Consider the following 18,575-nt stretch of genomic DNA (forward strand, 5'->3'; position numbering starts at 1 on the left):
CTTGTTACTCCAACATGGTTCCCTAGAGGAAAACTGTTTTGTACACAAAGGAAATTGTTCTAATGAACCTCTGTTCCCAAGAGACCCATTCAGAAGTAGTGACTCCACTGAGGTTTTTTTTTTTTTAACTCCCTTTCCCTGAACATGCTGTCTTCCTGATGTGTGAATCCCCTAGGATCTTATTCCACCTCAAAGTTATAATTTTCTCCAAGTCTATGACTGAGTAATCTACCTGGGTTAGGTCTCTTGATCTTCAAAGCACTGATATGTGGTGGGGACCCAGGCCTGCTATCTCCAGATAGGCTCTATTATTCTTTTCAAGAAAGTGGAGAAGTGGGTTCCTATGATAATATACCTTGGCCACTACACACAATGACTTAAAGACACATTTGCCATTACAATTAGGAATTTCTCCATCTCAAGTTAAAAGCTGTCACCTGTCCCTTGTTGTAAAATGTTTATTAATTCTAAGTGATATTCCTAGGCCTTTCTGAGAGCTATCACCTATCCTGACACCTCATAGGAATTGTTTGATTTTGTTCTTGAAAATGTGTTATCCCTGAGAAAGTACATTTCTCAGCTCCATTCTCCATGCAGGAGTGGCACTTGGTTACATATAGTGATCTGCCCCAAGTTAATGCTCAAGTATGTGGTGAGCTTTGAGGTGTCATTCTCTCAGGATGCTTCTAGTTCTCAAGCTCTGGAGCAGTGGTTCTCAACCAGAAATGAATTTTCCCCTGGAGATGCCTGGTAATGTCTGATGCTCTAAACACCTACATTCACAAGAAAGCGTCCTCCAAAAATAGGGCTACACTGTCCCAAATGTCAAAGGGAACAAGTGAGAAAACCTTTTCTGGACCAGCACTTCTCCAACTTCAAATTATCTACAACTTGTACATGAATCCACATGGATTCCACTACAAATACAGAATCTGGTCACAAGTCCAGGTGGCCCAAAGATTCTGCCTTTTGACAAGCTCTCAGTTGCTGTTGATGTTTGGGTCCAGCTGAGGACCGACCACTCTTTAATTAGCAAGGCTGTGATCCTGTGTTAGAGTTAGGTGTAGGTAATTTTAGGTCTCCAAGCCAAAAATCATCATTGCAGGGATGCCTTGGTGACTCAGCGGTTGAGCATCTGCCTTCGGCCTAGGGTATGATCCTGGGGTCCTGGGATCAAGTCCCACGTCAGGCTCCCTGCATGGAGCCTGCTTTTCTCTCTGCCTGTGTCTCTGCCTCTCTCTGTCTGTGTCTCTCATGAATAAATAAATTAAATATTTTTTAAAAATCATCATTGAATATACTTTGAAGGAATAGGATATTCATTCATTCTAGAGGCTGTGTAAATTCTGCGTTTATTTCTTTTATATATAGTCCTTGAATGACACATATTAAAATACTTCTGAAAAAATGTTTTGGAAAGCATAATAAAGGCCTCCAAAATATGTGCATATCCTAATCCCCAGTATCTATGCACATAATATCATTTGTAGCAAGGAAGAATTAAGGTGGCACACTGAACAGAGTTGCTAATCAACTTACCTTCAGATAAAATATTAACAAGGTTTAGAGATATCGGAACGCTTGTGTACTGTTGATGAAACTGCATGTTGGTGAAGCCACTGTGAAATACAGTACTAAGAAAAAATAGAATTAACATATGATGCTGTATTTTTACTTGTGAGTATTTACCCAGAGAAAACAAAAACATTAATTAGAAAAACTAAATGCATCCCTATGTTTATTTGCAGCATTGTTTACAATAACTTATATATGGAAATAGCCCAGTGTCCATTGATAGATGAATGTATGATAGATTTATATGTGGAGATATATATATATATATATGTTTATCTATCCATCATATACATATAGAAATGGAAAATATAGTCTAAGGCAAGATTTCATTCTTTGCTATGCCTAACCAATATTCTATATTATATGTATATATATATTACAATATATATATATTATAATATTATATTATATGTAATATATATATTACATATATATTATATGTATTATATTATATTATATGTATTAATATATTACAATATATTATTATATATTCTTATGCTTCCTGCTGATATATGGTACATGCTGCAGTCCTTACAGTGTATAATCCTACAGCGTTGCTCACCAGGGCTGATGGAAGAGGTTTCACCCTAGATGTCAGTCAGGTGGCCAGAAGCAGTGACTAGGCCAACCTGGAGAGAAACCATCTCCCTTTTTCATGTCTAAATGGCCCAGACATATATATATATATATATATATATATATATATATATATATATATATATATATATCACTTGTTGTGATGAGCATCAGGTGATGTATGGAAGTGTTGAATCATTATATTGTACCCCTGAAACTAAGAAAACACTGTATGTTAATTATCCAACAATTTAAATTTTTTAAAGAAAAAAATAAAAGATAAATTGATTAGCCATAATTGCCCAGGTGGGACTTAGATAATCACAGTGGTTCCCATATGTTGATGGGGGGTGGGAGGCAAAAGAGATGGTGTCAGAAAGACTGAAAATCCTATCCTGTGGCTCTGAAGGTGGAGAAGAGCCATGAACCCAGGAATGCAGAAAGCCAGCAAGAAAGACTGCGCTTGGAAAGGAAACAGATCCTCCCTTGAGGCTCTAGAGGGAACTCAACCCTTGCAGACATGTTGTTAATAGCTTAATGAGACTCCTTCCAAGCTTCTACTCCTGAACTGTAAGAACACATACATCTTTGCTTCAAGCAACTAGTGGGGGGATATTTTGCATCAGCAGGAGAATCTCATATGGACATAGTCAACAAAATTATTTGAGGGAACTGAGTTTAAGCCTCTCAATTAAATCACCAGCTTCCCTTGGATAAGGGCAATTTATATTAAAAGCCCACAGTAGATAAAAAGGAATTTTAAATCGATGTGGTTATATTTTTCCCTATCAGCTAGTCCAGTGAATTCCTCATGGCATAAATGTGAGTGTGGTCTGACTCTGAGGCCTTTGAGACAGTGACATAGGAAAGGAACTCATGTTCAAAATTAAGTTCCCTCACTGTAATTTACATCTTTTTCTGCATTTCTGAATCCTTTAATTTCACATAAATTCAAAATTTCATTCTTTTTTAGTGCTATCCTCTCCAGCTTCCTCAAGATTCCTGTCAACATAAAAGATGAAACCATAAATGTGTCTGTGTGTTTACATGTATGAGTAAGCTTATTTGAACGTAATTGTATGCAAACACACACATATCCAAGACAAAATGATTACTCTCAAATGTTTTCTTTGAGGTAAAAAAAGGAAGCTCCTCACGTTTTATTATTAACCAAAATGTCCATATAAACTTATGTTTAGAATCCCACATTACCTGCAGAAATAGGGAATATGATATTTAGGATGCTTAAATTTTTAGTAATTACCTAACAAAGCAGATAAAAGTTATGTAACAGTCCTAATTATACACAAATAGAAACATGCACTGCGGACTCTTCATTTTCGTGCATGTCTTTTAATTCACCAAAGTGTGCGTTTTATATGCAGGTTATTGTGTGTAATTATACTCCAGTGATTTAACTCAGTGGAACAAATCAAATGGTACGTGGATACAGGTAAGATCTAGAGCATAGGTAGCTGATCCTTACTTACAAAGGGGTGATATATAGCAATTCTAATGGGAAAAAAGCCAAGTGTTAATTAAGGATGTATAACAATGGAATTAAATCTAATTCACATTATAAACCATTTTTTTCTGAATAGAAGATTAACCTACCTATGGAAAAGTAATAATAAGAGTCCACAAATCGGCTAAGTTAGAAAAGCACTACAGCCACACAACACTATGGATGAATTTAGAAAAACTGTCTAGAGATTCACACCTGACTTTTGATCCATGAGACCCAGCAGATATCAGAAACACTCCCTAGCATATAATTCCATTTGACTGTAAATGTATTATGACATCCCATTTGACAAGGACAGCCTGTTACACAGCAAGAGCTGACTGACACAATAATCCAAGCAAACGCTCATGGGACAATTAGAATACATGCTGCTTTTTTTTTAATTTTTTTATTTATTTATGATAGTCACAGAGAGAGAGAGAGAGAGAGAGAGAGAGGCAAAGACACAGGCAGAAGGAGAAGCAGGATCCATGCACCGGGAGCCCGATGTGGGATTCGATCCCGGGTCTCCAGGATCGCGCCCTGGGCCAAAGGCAGGAACCAAACCGCTGCGCCACCCAGGGATCCCATGCTGCTTTTTATTTGTGGCATATGATCTGACTTTAAGGAGAGCAGGCATGATCATTCTGTTATTCAAGTTTATTTCCAATGATTTTATGAGGAAGTGACCATATGTGGGCTTCTTTCTGGATTTCTGGGAGAATTTAAGAACTGGAGACCATGATCCACATGACCAGCAAGATATACGACTCCTGTATGAAGCATCCTCTGATCATGCAAGTGGAAGACATTTCAGAGCAGGAAGGAGGTACAAAATGGATGATTCTAATACTGTTCATTTCCCATCCCTTAGCATTTTTGACAAATATTAGGAAAAGGGAGTTATTTTATGTTACAATATAAGAGTCATATTAGCAGATACCATTGGAAATGGTAACAATGCTCTTGTTACACACACACATAGACACAAACACATACTATGGCCTCTTGGGACCATGTCACTTTAGGCTATTCTCACCTCCAGCCACAATAATTAGGCAAACAATGATACAAGGCCAGCTGTCAACATCTGATTGTCTTTCCCCTACAAATGTAAAACTGCATCCAAATTCCAGTTCAGTCTCCTATGAGCATATGATCTTTGGGTCTCCAAATTAATAGGACCATTTTGTGTCAATACTTAGAGAAACATAAAAATTCAATCCAAGAATTTTGAGGAAGAAGTGTGGGGGAAAGATCTAATAAGTTCAGGTAGCCCCTAGAAATGGTGAGGATGAGCAAACGTCCTTGATTCTGGCAACACTCTGGCCCCAGTTATAGCACCTTGATGCCCAGAATAATAAACCAGCCAAAAGCAATTTATTCTCTTGGTCTGTATACATATTTGTATGGTAAGACTGTGGTCCAGTGTCAATTTCAGATGTGTTCTTCTTCTCCCAGAATCCCCTCACCCACCTCAGATCTGACTTTAGGTGGTCAAACAAATTTACAGATGTCTATTTTTCCTCAGGACAGGAAATGAACCTGCAAAGTCTTTGTACCCTTATCCATAAACTGGAGAAATTCCATCCAAGGGTTTGGTCTGAGATCTTAATAATATTTTAGAGCCTCACAGGAAATTCCCTGGACACTGAGCAGGTATTCCATCCATAGGGACTATTGTTCCACATTTCCAAAGCTCCTGATGACACCAAAAATGATCTCTTGGGATAGGAAGTGAGTCTAGGATCCCTCTGCCTCTGGGACAGTTTTCTGAGTAGGTTGGGAATGAAGTGGTTGTCAGTGGCAGCATCCTGCACAGCTGGGGAAGCTAGGCTCTCACTTGCACACTCACATTCATCCCTGGGAAAAGTCCCTGGTGTAGACAATCTCCTGTGGCACTGAGTGTGCTGCCTTGGGATAGAGGGTATGTGGTTAGTGCAATTTTTAATCTTACTCTCTTCAGTGTGTTCAATATTGAGTGTTTATTGTGCAATTTGGGCTTGAGTTTCTTTGATGGATCCCTTGTTTTCCACGATAGTACTCTCAGCCATGAGTTACTGTCAAAAGTGGTGCTCTTTGGGGAAAGATGTGAGAAAACTCATATTGCAGGAGGAGTAGGATCTATTTTAGATCATTTTGAGGATATTTTTCTTTTTTCATTAAGAAAACATGTTTTCCTTGAAGTTCCACTGACAGATTTCATTTCACATATATTTGAGCATATTTCTGTCTCATGGTATGTTAGGCAGAATAATAGCCTTCCAAAAATGCCTGCATCCCAATCCTCAGAACCTGTGAAAATGTTAGATTAAAAGAGAAACGGAATTATTGAAGGAATTAGGTTTCATAATCATCCAACCATAAAACAGAGGTTATCTGGCGTTATCTTAAGGAAGCTAGAATTACAAGGGTCTGTGAATGGAAAAGGGGGGCAGAAATAAGAGTCCAAGAGATGAGACATGAGGAAAAACTCAGCCAGCCATGGCAGGCATTGAAGATGGAGGGCAGGACTATGGACAAGGGATGGAGGTGATCTCTAGAACCTGGAAAATGCAAGAAAATGGATTATTCCTTAGAGTCTCCAGAAATACAGCCATGCAGACAATTTGATTTTTATTACGGGGAGAACCATTTTGGACTTCTGATCTCCAGAACCATAAGGTAATATCTTTGTGATCTTTGAAGTCACTAAGTCTGTGGTTATTAGTTACCACAGCAACAGTAAGCTAAGGCACATTATCACCCCTATATGGATATTTTAATCTGAGTATATTGAGACCCCTATTAAATCAGTTGTCCTGCTGCTAGGAAAAGCAAAGAATCAATATTGGAAAACCAATCTAGGCTCTGTCCAAGATTAAAAAGTCTGATAAAGTTCTATTTTAAAAAACATTTGTTTCTTCCTATTTTGATTTTTGGAGTTTATATGTTTCTATGAATGGATCCATTTCTTCAAGGTTGCCTAAAATGTTCCATATAATCACTAATAATATTTTCTTATACTTGTTTGCATTTCATCAGTGTTGGTTGTGATCTCTCCTCTTTCATTCATGATGTTATTTCCTTGGTTCTTTTCTCTTTTTGATAAGTCTGGCTAGTGGTTTAATGATCTTACTAATTCTTTCAAAGAACCAGCTTCTAGTTTTGTTGATCTGAACAGACCCATAACTAACAAAAAAATTAAAGCAGTAATCAAAACTTCTCCCAACAAACAAGAGTCCAAGGCCAGATGGCCACCCAGGAGAATTCTCCTGAACATTTAAAGAAGCATTAATACCTTGTCTTTGAATCTGCTTTTAAAAAATAGGATGAAATCTGGCATTGTGATGCCCCCAGCTATGGTTTTCTTTTTAAAATTCCCCTGGCTAAAAAAAATAAATAAATAAAAAAATAAAAAAAAAAATTCCCCTGGCTATTTGGGGTCTTTTCTGATTCCACACAAATCTTAAAATAATTTGTTCTAACTCTCTGAAGAAAGTTCATGGTATTTTGATAGGGATTGCATTAAACGTGTAAATTGCCCTGGGTAACATTGACATTTTCACAATATTAATTCTGCCAATCCATGAGCATGGAATATTTTTCCATCTCTTTGTGTCTTCCTCAATTTCTTTCAGAGGTGTTCCATAGTTTTTAGGGTATAGATCCTTTACCTCCTTGGCTAGGTTTATTCCTAGGTATCTTATGCTTTTGGGTGCAATTGTAAATGGGATTGACTCCTTAATTTCGCTTTCTTCAGTCTCATTGCTAGTGCATAGAAATGCCACTGACTTCCGGGCATTCATGTTGTACTACAAAGCTGTGATCATCAAGACAGTGTGGTACTTACACAAAAACAGACACATAGATCAATGGAACAGAATAGAGAACCCAGAAGTGGACCCTCAACTTTATGGTCAACTAATATTCGACAAAGCAGGAAAGACTATCTACTGGAAGAAAGGCAGTCTCTTCAATAAATGGTGTTGGGAAAATAGGACATCCACATGCAGAAGAATGAAACTAGACCACTCTCTTGCACCATACACAAAGATAAACTCAAAATGGATGAGAGATCTAAATGTGAGACAAGATTCCATCAAAATCCTAGAGGAGAACAAAGGCAACACCCATTTTGTACTCGGCCACAGCAACTTCTTGCAAGATACATCCACGATGGCAAAAGAAACAAAGGCAAAAATTAACTATTGGGACTTCATCAAGATAAGAAGCTTTTGCACAGCAAAGGATACAGTCAACAAAACTAAAAGACAACCTACAGAATGGGAGAAGATATTTGCAAATGACCTATCAGATAAAAAGCTAGTTTCCAAGATCTATAAAGAGCTTATTAAACTCAACACCAAAGAAACAAACAATCCAATCATGAAATGGGCAAAAGACATGAACAGAAATCTCACAGAGGAAGACATAGACATGGCCAACAAGCACATGAGAAAATGCTCTGCATCACTTGCCATCAGGGAAATACAAATCAAAACCACAATGAGATACCACCTCACACCAGTGAGAATGGGGAAAATTAACAAGGCAGGAAACCACAAATGTTGGAGAGATGCGGAGACCTCTTACACTGTTGGTGGGAATGTGAACTGGTGCAGCCACTCTGGAAAACTGTGTGGAGGTTCCTCAAAGAGTTAAAAATAGACCTGCCCTACGACCCAGCAATTGCACTGCTGGGGATTTACCCCAAAGATTCAGATGCAATGAAATGCCGGGACACCTGCACCCCGATGTTTATAGCAGCACTGTCTACAATAGCCAAACTGTGGAAGGAGCCTCGGTGTCCATCAAAAGTTGAATGGATAAAGAAGATGTGGTATACAATGGAATATTACTCAGCCATTAGAAATTACAAATACCCACAATTTGCTTTGACGTGGATGGAACTGGAGGGTATTATGCTGAGTGAAATGAGTCAATCGGAGAAGGACAAACATTATATGGTCTCATTCATTTGGGGAATATAAATAATAGTGAAAGGGAATAGAGGTGAAGGTAGAAGAAATGGGTAGGAAATATCAGAAAGGGAGACAGAACATGGAAGACTCCTAACTCTGGGAAACGAACTAAGGGTGGTGGAAGGGGAGGAGGGCAGGGGGTGGGGGTGACTCGGTGGCGGGCACTGAGGGGGGCACTTGACGGGATGAGCACTGGGTGTTATTCTGTATGTTGGCGAATTGAACACCAATAAAAAATAAATTTATTATTTAAAAAAATAGGATGAGGGCACCCCCGGTGGCACAGCAGTTTAGCGCCGCCTGCAGCCTGGCGTCTGATCCTGGAGACTCAGGATCGAGTCCTGCTTCAGGCTCCCTGCATGGAGCCCGCTTCTCCCTCTGCCTGTGTCTCTGCCTTTCAGTCTCTCTCTCTCTCTCTCTCTCTCTCTGAATAAATATATTAAAAAAATACTTATTTAAAAAAATAGGATGAAAGAATTTCTAAACTCATTCTATGAGGCTAGTATTACTTTGATCCCAAAACCAAAGACTCCATCAAAAAGGAGAATTACAGACCAATTTCCCTTATGAATGTGGATGCAAAAATTATCACCAAGTTACTAGCTAATAGGATCCAACAGTACACGAAAAGAATATTCACAATGACCAAGTAGGTTTTGACCAAGTGGGTTTTATTTCTGGTATGCAAGGATGGTTCAACACCAGCCAATCAATCACTGTGATGCACTACATTAACAAAAGAAGGACAAGAGCAATATGACCCTCTCAATTGATACAGAAAAAAACATTTGACAAAATACAGCATCTTTTCTTTTTTATATAATAAATTTATTTTTTATTGGTGTTCAATTTGCCAACTTACAGAATAACAACTAGTGCTCACCCCGTCAAGTGCCCTACAGCATCCTTTCTTGATAAAAGCTCTCTGCAGTGTATGGAGAGAAGGAACATACCTGAATATAATAAAAGGCATATGGAAAACTCAGAGCAAACATCATCCTCAAGAGGAGGAAAAACTGAGAGCTTTGCCTCTAAGATCAGGAACATGACAGCAACGTTCACTCTCACCACTATTGTTCAACATAGTACTAGAAGTCTTAGCCTCAGTAGTCAGAAAACAAAAAGAAATAAAGCTATTCAAACTGGCAAAGAAGTCAAACTCTCATTCTTTATGAATGACATGAATCTTTATGCAGAAAGCCCAAAAGACTACACTACACTATATTGCTTAGCCATCTGAAAAGGTGAATACCTACCATTTACAATGATGTGGATGGAACTGGAAGGTATAATGTTAAGTGAAATAAGTCAATCCAAAAAAAGACAATTATATGGCTTCACTCATATGTGAAATATAAGAAATAGTGCAAGTGACCATAAGGGAAGGAGAGGAAACTGAGGAAAAATCAGGGAGGAAGACAAACCATGAGAGACTCTTAACTCTGGAAAACAAACTGAGGATTGCTGAAGGGGAGGTGGGTGGGGGATGGGGTTACTGAGTGACTGGCTTTAAGGAGGGCACATGATGTGATAAGCACTGGGTGTTATATGTTAGCAAAATGAAATTAAATTTTAAAAATTAAATTAAAAAATTAAAACAAGATTTGATATAAATAGTGCTTGGGTAATTACTATTAGAAGAAATGTAACATTAAATTTCTACTGTAACACCAACCATCTGTTGGTATAAAGTGAGTGAACTTATAGGAAAATAAAATGACTAAAATAACTTGTTGGAAAAAAATATAAAATAGCAACTGACTTCCAGAAGACAGATTAGATTAATCCTCTGGACATAAACCAGGTGAAAGTAAAGGAACTGAGAATATAATTGATGGATTCCAGTATGTGAAAACTTATAGGTCAATGATAAAGAAAATTTTAAAACAAGTGTAAAATTAGTGAAAAATTTTAGAACACATTGTCTATTAGAATGCATAAAGTGTAGACATTTAAAAAGTTCTTTTTAAACATTTTAGAATAAAAATACCTAAGATGAGAGATGATCTAAGGATGCAGACAAAAAAAATGTAGAAAGAATACATGTGAGTAAATCCATAAACATAAAAATGTGCTAAACATTGTTAACAGTCAAATGAAGTGAAATTATAAAATGAAGGAAACCTTAATAAATCTCACAGTAGGGTGTGATTTATTTCTAAGGCTGCAGCCCCCAGAAACTAGACATTTCTTACCTGGGGTGCTGATTTCTAGAAGTACACATTTATGTGCTAGGGGCTGAACAGTTATTATAATAAGACTTGGCTGGAGGCAACAAAACATGATACCTGAGAGAGCATCTGAATCAGGGAGCTCTCCACAGACCTCAGAAGGTTTGAGTCTTTTCACCACAGCCTGACCTTGAGTGAGTCAGCTAGATACCATAAGCTCTTCCTCCTCTGTAATAATCTCTCTGGGGAATAATACTAATCACATAAGTATTATTGGAAAACATAAGTGAGATCGTGTGTATAAACACTTAAGTAGTGCTGGCAAAGTACTATTATTATTTTTTGTTATCAAGATCCATATCAATAACCAAATTTCTTGAGGTTCCTGGGTGGCTAAGTCTGTTAAGCAGCCAACTCTTGATCTCAGCTCAGGTGTTGATCTCTAGGTGCTGAGTTTAAGCCCAGTGTTGGGCTCCATGCTGTGCATGGAGCCTACAAAAATTAAACAAGCAAACAAACAACGAAAAAAAACATTTCTTTTCCACCTCAAAAGCTTTCATTAAAACAACAGATTTTTATTTTATGGTTCTGACTGTATTTTACCATCTGCTCATCTATTTTTCACTCAAAACAAAAATTCACTGAGCATTAACTCCATCCTGAGAACCGTACTAGGTACTTCAGTCTCAAAGTTAGTTAAGAGTTCTGAAATTCAAGGAATCTATATCGTGGACAAGCAGATAAATTTAGTAAAGTTGATGTGACTGGAAGGAAAGTGAATCAGATCAAGAAAAACTGGGGAGGGCAAATCTTTGGGTTGACGTTATTCAAGTGACCAAAGAAAATCATCTCTGTAAATGAGTTTTCAGGACATTTCCAAAATAGGCACACATCCCATCACTTTGAGGATAGATATTAACTACATGAAGTCTGACTTACTTTTTTAAGAAATCCAAACCATCATTGAATATTACTGAGAAAATACAGGTTGTATTCACACCAAGTGAAAATGACTGTTTATAAAGTAAAAAGGGGAACCCAAGATATAACCTGAAGGAAAATAGAGAAGACAAGGAAGACCCAAGGAGAGAACTGCTTTAATTTGTGTACACTTGGGGAAAAACATCAATAGTGGATGAAAGATGCCAGGGTTTCTGGGCCTCCATGTTGTGTTCCAGCTACTCAGGAGAATCCTATAATGGTCCCAATGCTGACAGGTACCACCCTGCCCAGGACACTTCTCAGAGCCCCCTTCATGTCCCTATTCTTCAAGCTATAGATGAAGGGGTTCAGCATGGGAGTGACAATGGTGTACATAACTGAGGCCACCAGACTCATTCTAGAGGATGAAGTGACTGCAGAACTGAGGTAGACCCCCAGGCCTGTGCCATAGAACAAGGAGACCACCAAGAGGTGAGACAAACACGTGGAAAAGGCTTTGTACTTGCCTGCAGCTGAGGAAATGCTGAGTACAGAGGAAACAATTTGATAGTACGAAAAAAGTATTCCATGGAAAGGAATCACAGCCAGAAGCCCAGTTGTAGAATACACCACTATGTTATTGATGAGGGTGTCAGAACAGGCAAGCTTCAGGACTTCAGGAAGATCACAAAAAAAGTGTGGGATTTTCATGTTTGTGCAGAAAGATAGCCTCAAAAGGGTCAAGGTCTCGAGAAGGGAGCCCATGACACTGACGCACCAAGACCCCAAGGCTAGCAGTCCACAGAGCTGGGGGTTCATGATGACCAAGTAGTGCAGGGGATGACAGATGGCCACAAAGCGGTCATAGGCCATCACGGTCAGGAGTAAATTGTCCAGGCATCCAAACACAATGAAAAAAAATATCTGGCTGAGACATCCTTCATATGTTATGGTTTTGCTCTGAGTCTGAATGTTCAACAGCATCTTGGGGATGGTGGTGGAGGTGAAACAGATGTCAGCAAAGGACAGGTTGGCGAGGAAGAAATACATGGGTGTGTGGAGATGGGAGTCTGAGCAGATGGCCAGGATGATGAGCAGATTCCCAGTGAAGGTGACCAGGTATACAGATAGGAACATCCCAAAGAGCATGAACTGAATCTCTAGCTTCCCTGAAAAACCCAGGAGGAGAAATTCTGAAGTGTGTGTTTGATTTCCTGATTCCATGTGGATGAACTAACAGGAAAGAGAAAAAATCAACATTCGATGACCATCACGTTGACAGCACAAAAATGTGATTGTCTTTAATTTCAGGCAAATTAATTAACAAAGTACTACCCTGTTATATATTTTTTAAAGATTTTATTTACTTATTCATTAGAGAGAGAGAGAGAGGCAGAGACATAGGCAGAGGGAGAAGCAGGCTCCATGCAGGGAGCCTGATGTGGGACTCAATCCCAGGACCCCAGGATCACGACCTGGGCTGAAGGCAGGCAGGGATTCCCTCTACCCTGTTATAATTGCCTTGCTTGGGTAATTTGAAATGCTTCCATCCATAAAGAAGATGTGGTTTATGTATACAATGGAATATTACTCAGCCTTTAGAAATGACAAATACCCACCATTTGCTTTGATGTGGTTGGAATTGGAGGGTATTATGCTGAGTGAAATAAGTCAATCAGAGAAGGACAGACATTATATGGTCTCATTCATTTGGGGAATATAAAAAATAGTGGAAGGGAATAAAGGGAAAAGGAGAAAAAATGAGTGGGAAATATCAGAAAGGGAGACAGAACATGAGAGACTCCTAACTCTGGGAAACGAACAAGGGGTGGTGGAAGGGGGGATGGGCAGGGGGTGGGAGTGACTGGGTCACCGGCACTGAGGGGGGCACTTGATGGGATGAGCACGGTTATGCTATATGTTGGCAAATTGAACTCCAATAAAAAAAAAAAGAAAAAAAATATATATGTATATATAAAATGAAATGCTTCCATCCTCCCTTCTGCTGCCACTGCTCTCTGGAAAATGTAATCCCAGTTCCACAGCAGTTGTTCCCCTTATAGCTTAGGTACTCAGAGTGTGGTCTGTGTACCAGCAGGAGCAGCATTGCCCAGGGATTCTTTGAATAGAGCCTCAGGCTGCATTTGGACCTGCTGAATCAGAATCCACATTGTGAGAGATCATGGGGGTTTCCCTTGCTCATTCATGCCTGAGTAGGCAAAAAACAAAAACAAAACAAAACAAAACAAAACAAAAAACAGTGAAATCCCCAATTGTCAGAAAAGTCACACTGTGTGATGGTAGAAATGTGTGTAGCCAATTCCCTTCAAAGAATCCAGAATACATTTTAAGATATTTGAAATGTTTCTTAATGTAGGCTAGAGGCATCACACAAGGGGTAAGAGCCACAATGTGGGAGAGGTGAGGCAGGAGCATATTATCATGGCTCAAATATTAAAATAAAGCATTCTGAAAAAAATCAGAAGTAAACCTTGACCAAATTTAAAGGTACCTAGCCCATCTGTGTTTCAAGAGTATTAAGATTCATGAATCATAAAGACTAATGTTGGCATCTTGTTTAGCTGTATTAACATTAATTTTGGTGGCTCCGAACAGCAAGTCACCATCTGATCCTACTTTTATATTCAAATAAATATTTTCTGGAGCTGTTGTAATTTTGCATCCTGGCCTTATGTAAATTTGACAAGACAGATCTCTGGGCCCTGCAGTTTGTAACCTGCAAACATAATTATCACATCCTGGATGGGTGTCATTTTCCCTGAGAATTGGGGAAAGAATTGTCTTCTTGCTTTAATGTCAATAAGAGTCATGCTTCTATCAAACAATTGTTTGTATTAGTGTTATGGATACTGTGACTCTTGTAATTGATCATTGGGCCAGAGATGGCCAACATAACAAATCCATTCTCCTCTTCCTGTTATCATGACCTGATTAAATTTGAAGGTTGTCATATGCCCAGCTAAGATACTATATTTCCTACCTTTTTTTCAATCATGGACAGTTGGTGGGAAGTATGAGAAGTTACTGAATGGGAATACTGAAATGCTCCCTTTCGTATCTCCTCCTTGTCTAGAATTCACACATGATACTGGGACTCCCACAGATGATGTATCTTGGGAAACCACACACTGTGGATGTGGAAGCAAAGATGGAATAGACCCTTGTCCCTCAATTCCCTCATGTTAGCATAGAGACATTAAGCTCCTTTTTGATGGCAGAGACAAATTAATCCCTAATTGAATAGGGACATGTTTTCTTTGTAGTTTTTTCGATCTGTGTAGTCAAATTTCATCTTAACAGCACAGAGTCTTTTGCCTTCACTGGAATTCACAGATTCATATCAGGGGCCCAATTGTGGTAACTAGGTAGCATTTCGTGGTAGATATTTGGTTTGCTCATGTAATTATGGCTTTATGTGTCCTTTTCTCTTGGCCACAATATTTTTCTTGTCATATACATTTAAATAGTTTTTGTTTTTCCAAGTTTGTGTAGGCACCTTAAAATTCTTTTGAAACATGTCATGTAAAAGAATGAATGAGTAAATAAATGGCACCATGTCCTGGACACTTCAATCCTTCACATATGCCCTCCCACAAGCATTCTCTGAGACCATCTTATACTCACTTTTGCGCTGATGGGAAAAAAAGATCCATATAATAGAAGAAACATTTCCATGGTCCATCAAGGACCAGATGGAAAGGGGCATTTGAAATTCACATCTGCCTGACTCCAAGTTAAGGCTCTTTTCACTCTGCTGGGCTGTCTCAGGCAGTCAGTTTTTCACAAATAGGAGGAAAGGCTAATGTTGAAATAAAGCAGAACCTGAGAGGTGAAAAACCTAAGGGAGGTTTGGTTCCTTCTGTAGGAGGAGGGGGAGCCCCGCAATGATGCTCTGAGAAGAGAAGCAAGAGTTGAGAAGGAATGAAGAGCAGGAATCCTCTGCAGACATGAAATGTTCAGGATTTGAAATCAATCCCACTTTACTATTTCATCAACCTGACTGTTTCCATAGAAGACATGATTAATAAAAAGCTTTCTTTCCTTCTGCATCATTTTCCTGGAGTACTTACTGGACTATTTTGTCCTCCCCCAAGGCCTCATTCAATGGATGTGGCTCTACTGGTCCTTCCTGCCAAGGACAATTGATGTAGAAAGGATAAGAAATGGGGGCCAGGCTGGTTTTTTGGAGTGATTGGACATCTCAGAAAGGCACAGAGAGTATGCTCCTAACCTCTGGTTGATGAGCAGCAGGTGAGCTCTGCAGAGGGGATTCAGAGGCTGAATGCTCAGAGCTCCTTAGTAAGTAATTTCACTTCAAGTTGCTCAATTCTCTAAGCAATTCAGCTCTCCTGACCCAAGGGACAATAAATAAAGTAAAATTTTATGTCATTTCAGTCCCCATGCGTCCACCTTGGGAGCCAAGTGAATATTCCCTTTCTACCAATGGGTTCATCTCCCCCTTGAGTGGACATCTCTCCAAAGTATATAACTTCTCAATGTAGGCACATCAATAGACCACTCTGTGACCTCTGGGCTGCTGTGACTGACAGTCTCCAGTGTTTTCTTGTTTTTGTTTTTTTTTTTAATTTTTTTTTATTTATTTATGATAGTCACAGAGAGAGAGAGAGAGGCAGAGACACAGGCGGAGGAAGAAGCAGGCTCCATGCACCGGGAGCCCGATGTGGGATTCGATCCCGGGTCTCCAGGATCGCGCCCTGGGCCAAAGGCAGGCGCCTAACCGCTGCGCCACCCAGGGATCCCAGTCTCCAGTGTTTAACTCAGAGATATAGCTATGTCACCTGACCACAACCATCCCAACTAGGATCCTCCCTGGAACTTTGTTCCAACTTCTATTTTCAACACTTCAGACAGATTCCGAAGAAAATGTGTGAACCATTACATTTGGTGGATGGTAATTTTTTTGGCTATAAAGGTAGAATTTTCTTCTTCATACATGCTCCCCAAATCCAGTTATTCAGGTTTTTCATCTGGGGTAAATGCATTCACATCTTTAAACACACAGGGGTATTTTTTTTCTGACTATATTCCTAGGTGGGCTATTCAGAGCATTCTTTTCTCATGGGAAAGAATACTTTCTGCATTTTCTTATTGTTGTTTTGTTTATATGAATGTAGTTGACACATATTGTTACATTAGTTTCAAGTGTGCCACAAAGTGATTTGACAAGTTTATACACTGCACTATGTTCACCACAAGTGTAGCTACCATCTGTCCTGATACATCACTATTATAATGTCATTGACTCTATTCTGGATACTGTGCCTTTTATTCTCAAGATATTCATTCCATGCCTGGAAGCCTGTACCCTCACCCCTTCACTCACTCAGCTCATCCCTGCACAATTCTCCTCTTTAGTAACCATCAGTTTGTTCTTTGTATTTATAAGTCTGATTTTGCTTTTTGTTCACTCATTTTTTTGGATTTCACTTATGAGTGGAATCATATGGTATTTATCTTTCTCAGTACGATTTATTTCACTTAGCATAATATCCTCTAGGTCCATCCATGTTGTCTTAAATGGCATGATCTCATCCTTTTTTATGACTGAGAAATATTCCTGTGTGTGTGTGTGTGTGTGTGTGTGTGTGTGTGTACACCACATTTTCCTTATCCTTTTATCTATAATTGATAGATACTTAGGTTGCTTCCATGTGTTGGCTATTGTAAATAATGCTGCAATAACATAAGGTGTGTACATCTTTTAATATTTTTTTGTTTTCTTTGAAAACAGTAGTGGAATTATTGGGTCATACAGTAGTGCTATTTATAAGTTTTTGAGGAACCTCCACAATGTTTCTCACTGTGGCCATATCAGTTTGCATTCCCACCAATGGTGCAGTAGGGTTCCCTTTTCTCCACATCCTCACCAACACTTGTTGTTTCTTGGGCTTTTTATTTAACCATTCTGATATGTATGAGGTGACATATCATTGTGGTTTTGATTTGAAAGCCCCTGATGGTAAGTGATATTGAACATCTTTTCATGTGCCTGTTGGGTAATCTGTATGTCTCTTTTATTTTTTTTAATATTTTATTCATTTATTCATGAGAGACAGAGAGAGAGAGGCAGAGACACAGGCAGAGAGAGAATCAGGCTCCCTGCAGGGATCCTTATGTGGGACTTGATCCCAGGACTCCAGGTTCATGCCCTGGGCCGAAGGCGGACGCTCAACCACTGAGCCACCCAGGCATCCCTGTATGTCTCTTTTAAAGAAACTTCTATTCAGATGCCCTGCCCATTTTTAACTGGGATATTGGGGGGGTTATGTTGAGTTGTAGGAGTTCCTTAAGTATTTTAGATATTAACCCCTTATCAGATATATCATGTGTAATATCTTCTCCCATTCATTAAGTTGTCTTTTTGTGTTATTGATTATTTCCTTTACAGTGTAAAGGCTTTTAATTTTAATGTTATGCTGATAGTTTACTTTTGCTTTTGTTTCTCTAACCTTGGGAGACTTATCTAGAAAAATCTTGCTGTCTGAAGTCAGAGAAATTACTGCCTGTGCTCTCTTCAAGGACTGTTATGGTATTAGGTCTCACATTTAGGTCTTTAATTCATTTTGAGTTTGTGTATGTAATTAGAGCATGGTGCAATTCCATTTTTTACATGTAGTGTCCAGTTTACCCAACACCACTTCATGAAAAGAGTGCCTTTTCCTCATACTCTTGCTCTTTTGTCATAGATTAATTAACCATATAATCATAGTTTATATCTGGGGTCACTAATCTGTTCCATTGGCTTTTGTATCTATTTATGTGCCAGTACCATACTATTTTGATTACTACAGCTTTGTAGTATATCTTGAAATATGATGTTGT

General features: G+C 38.8%; 1 protein-coding gene across 1 annotated transcript; it reads right to left on the reverse strand.

Moving 5' to 3' along the window:
- Positions 1 to 11,972: 11,972 nt before the first annotated feature.
- Positions 11,973 to 12,938, reverse strand: LOC121495082 (olfactory receptor 7C1-like). Its single transcript, XM_041762376.1, has one exon. The coding sequence runs from the start codon at positions 12,933 to 12,935 to the stop codon at positions 11,973 to 11,975; it is 963 nt and encodes a 320-aa protein (XP_041618310.1). The 5' UTR covers positions 12,936 to 12,938.
- Positions 12,939 to 18,575: the final 5,637 nt, after the last annotated feature.

The sequence above is a fragment of the Vulpes lagopus genome, chromosome 7 (assembly GCF_018345385.1).
Source record: "Vulpes lagopus strain Blue_001 chromosome 7, ASM1834538v1, whole genome shotgun sequence".
NCBI classification, from domain to species: domain Eukaryota; kingdom Metazoa; phylum Chordata; class Mammalia; order Carnivora; family Canidae; genus Vulpes; species Vulpes lagopus.

Bases quoted from the DNA above. Each gene is read 5' to 3' on its own strand.
- LOC121495082 (XM_041762376.1), bottom strand. From the start codon at position 12,935: ATGGAATCAGGAAATCAAACACACACTTCAGAATTTCTCCTCCTGGGT.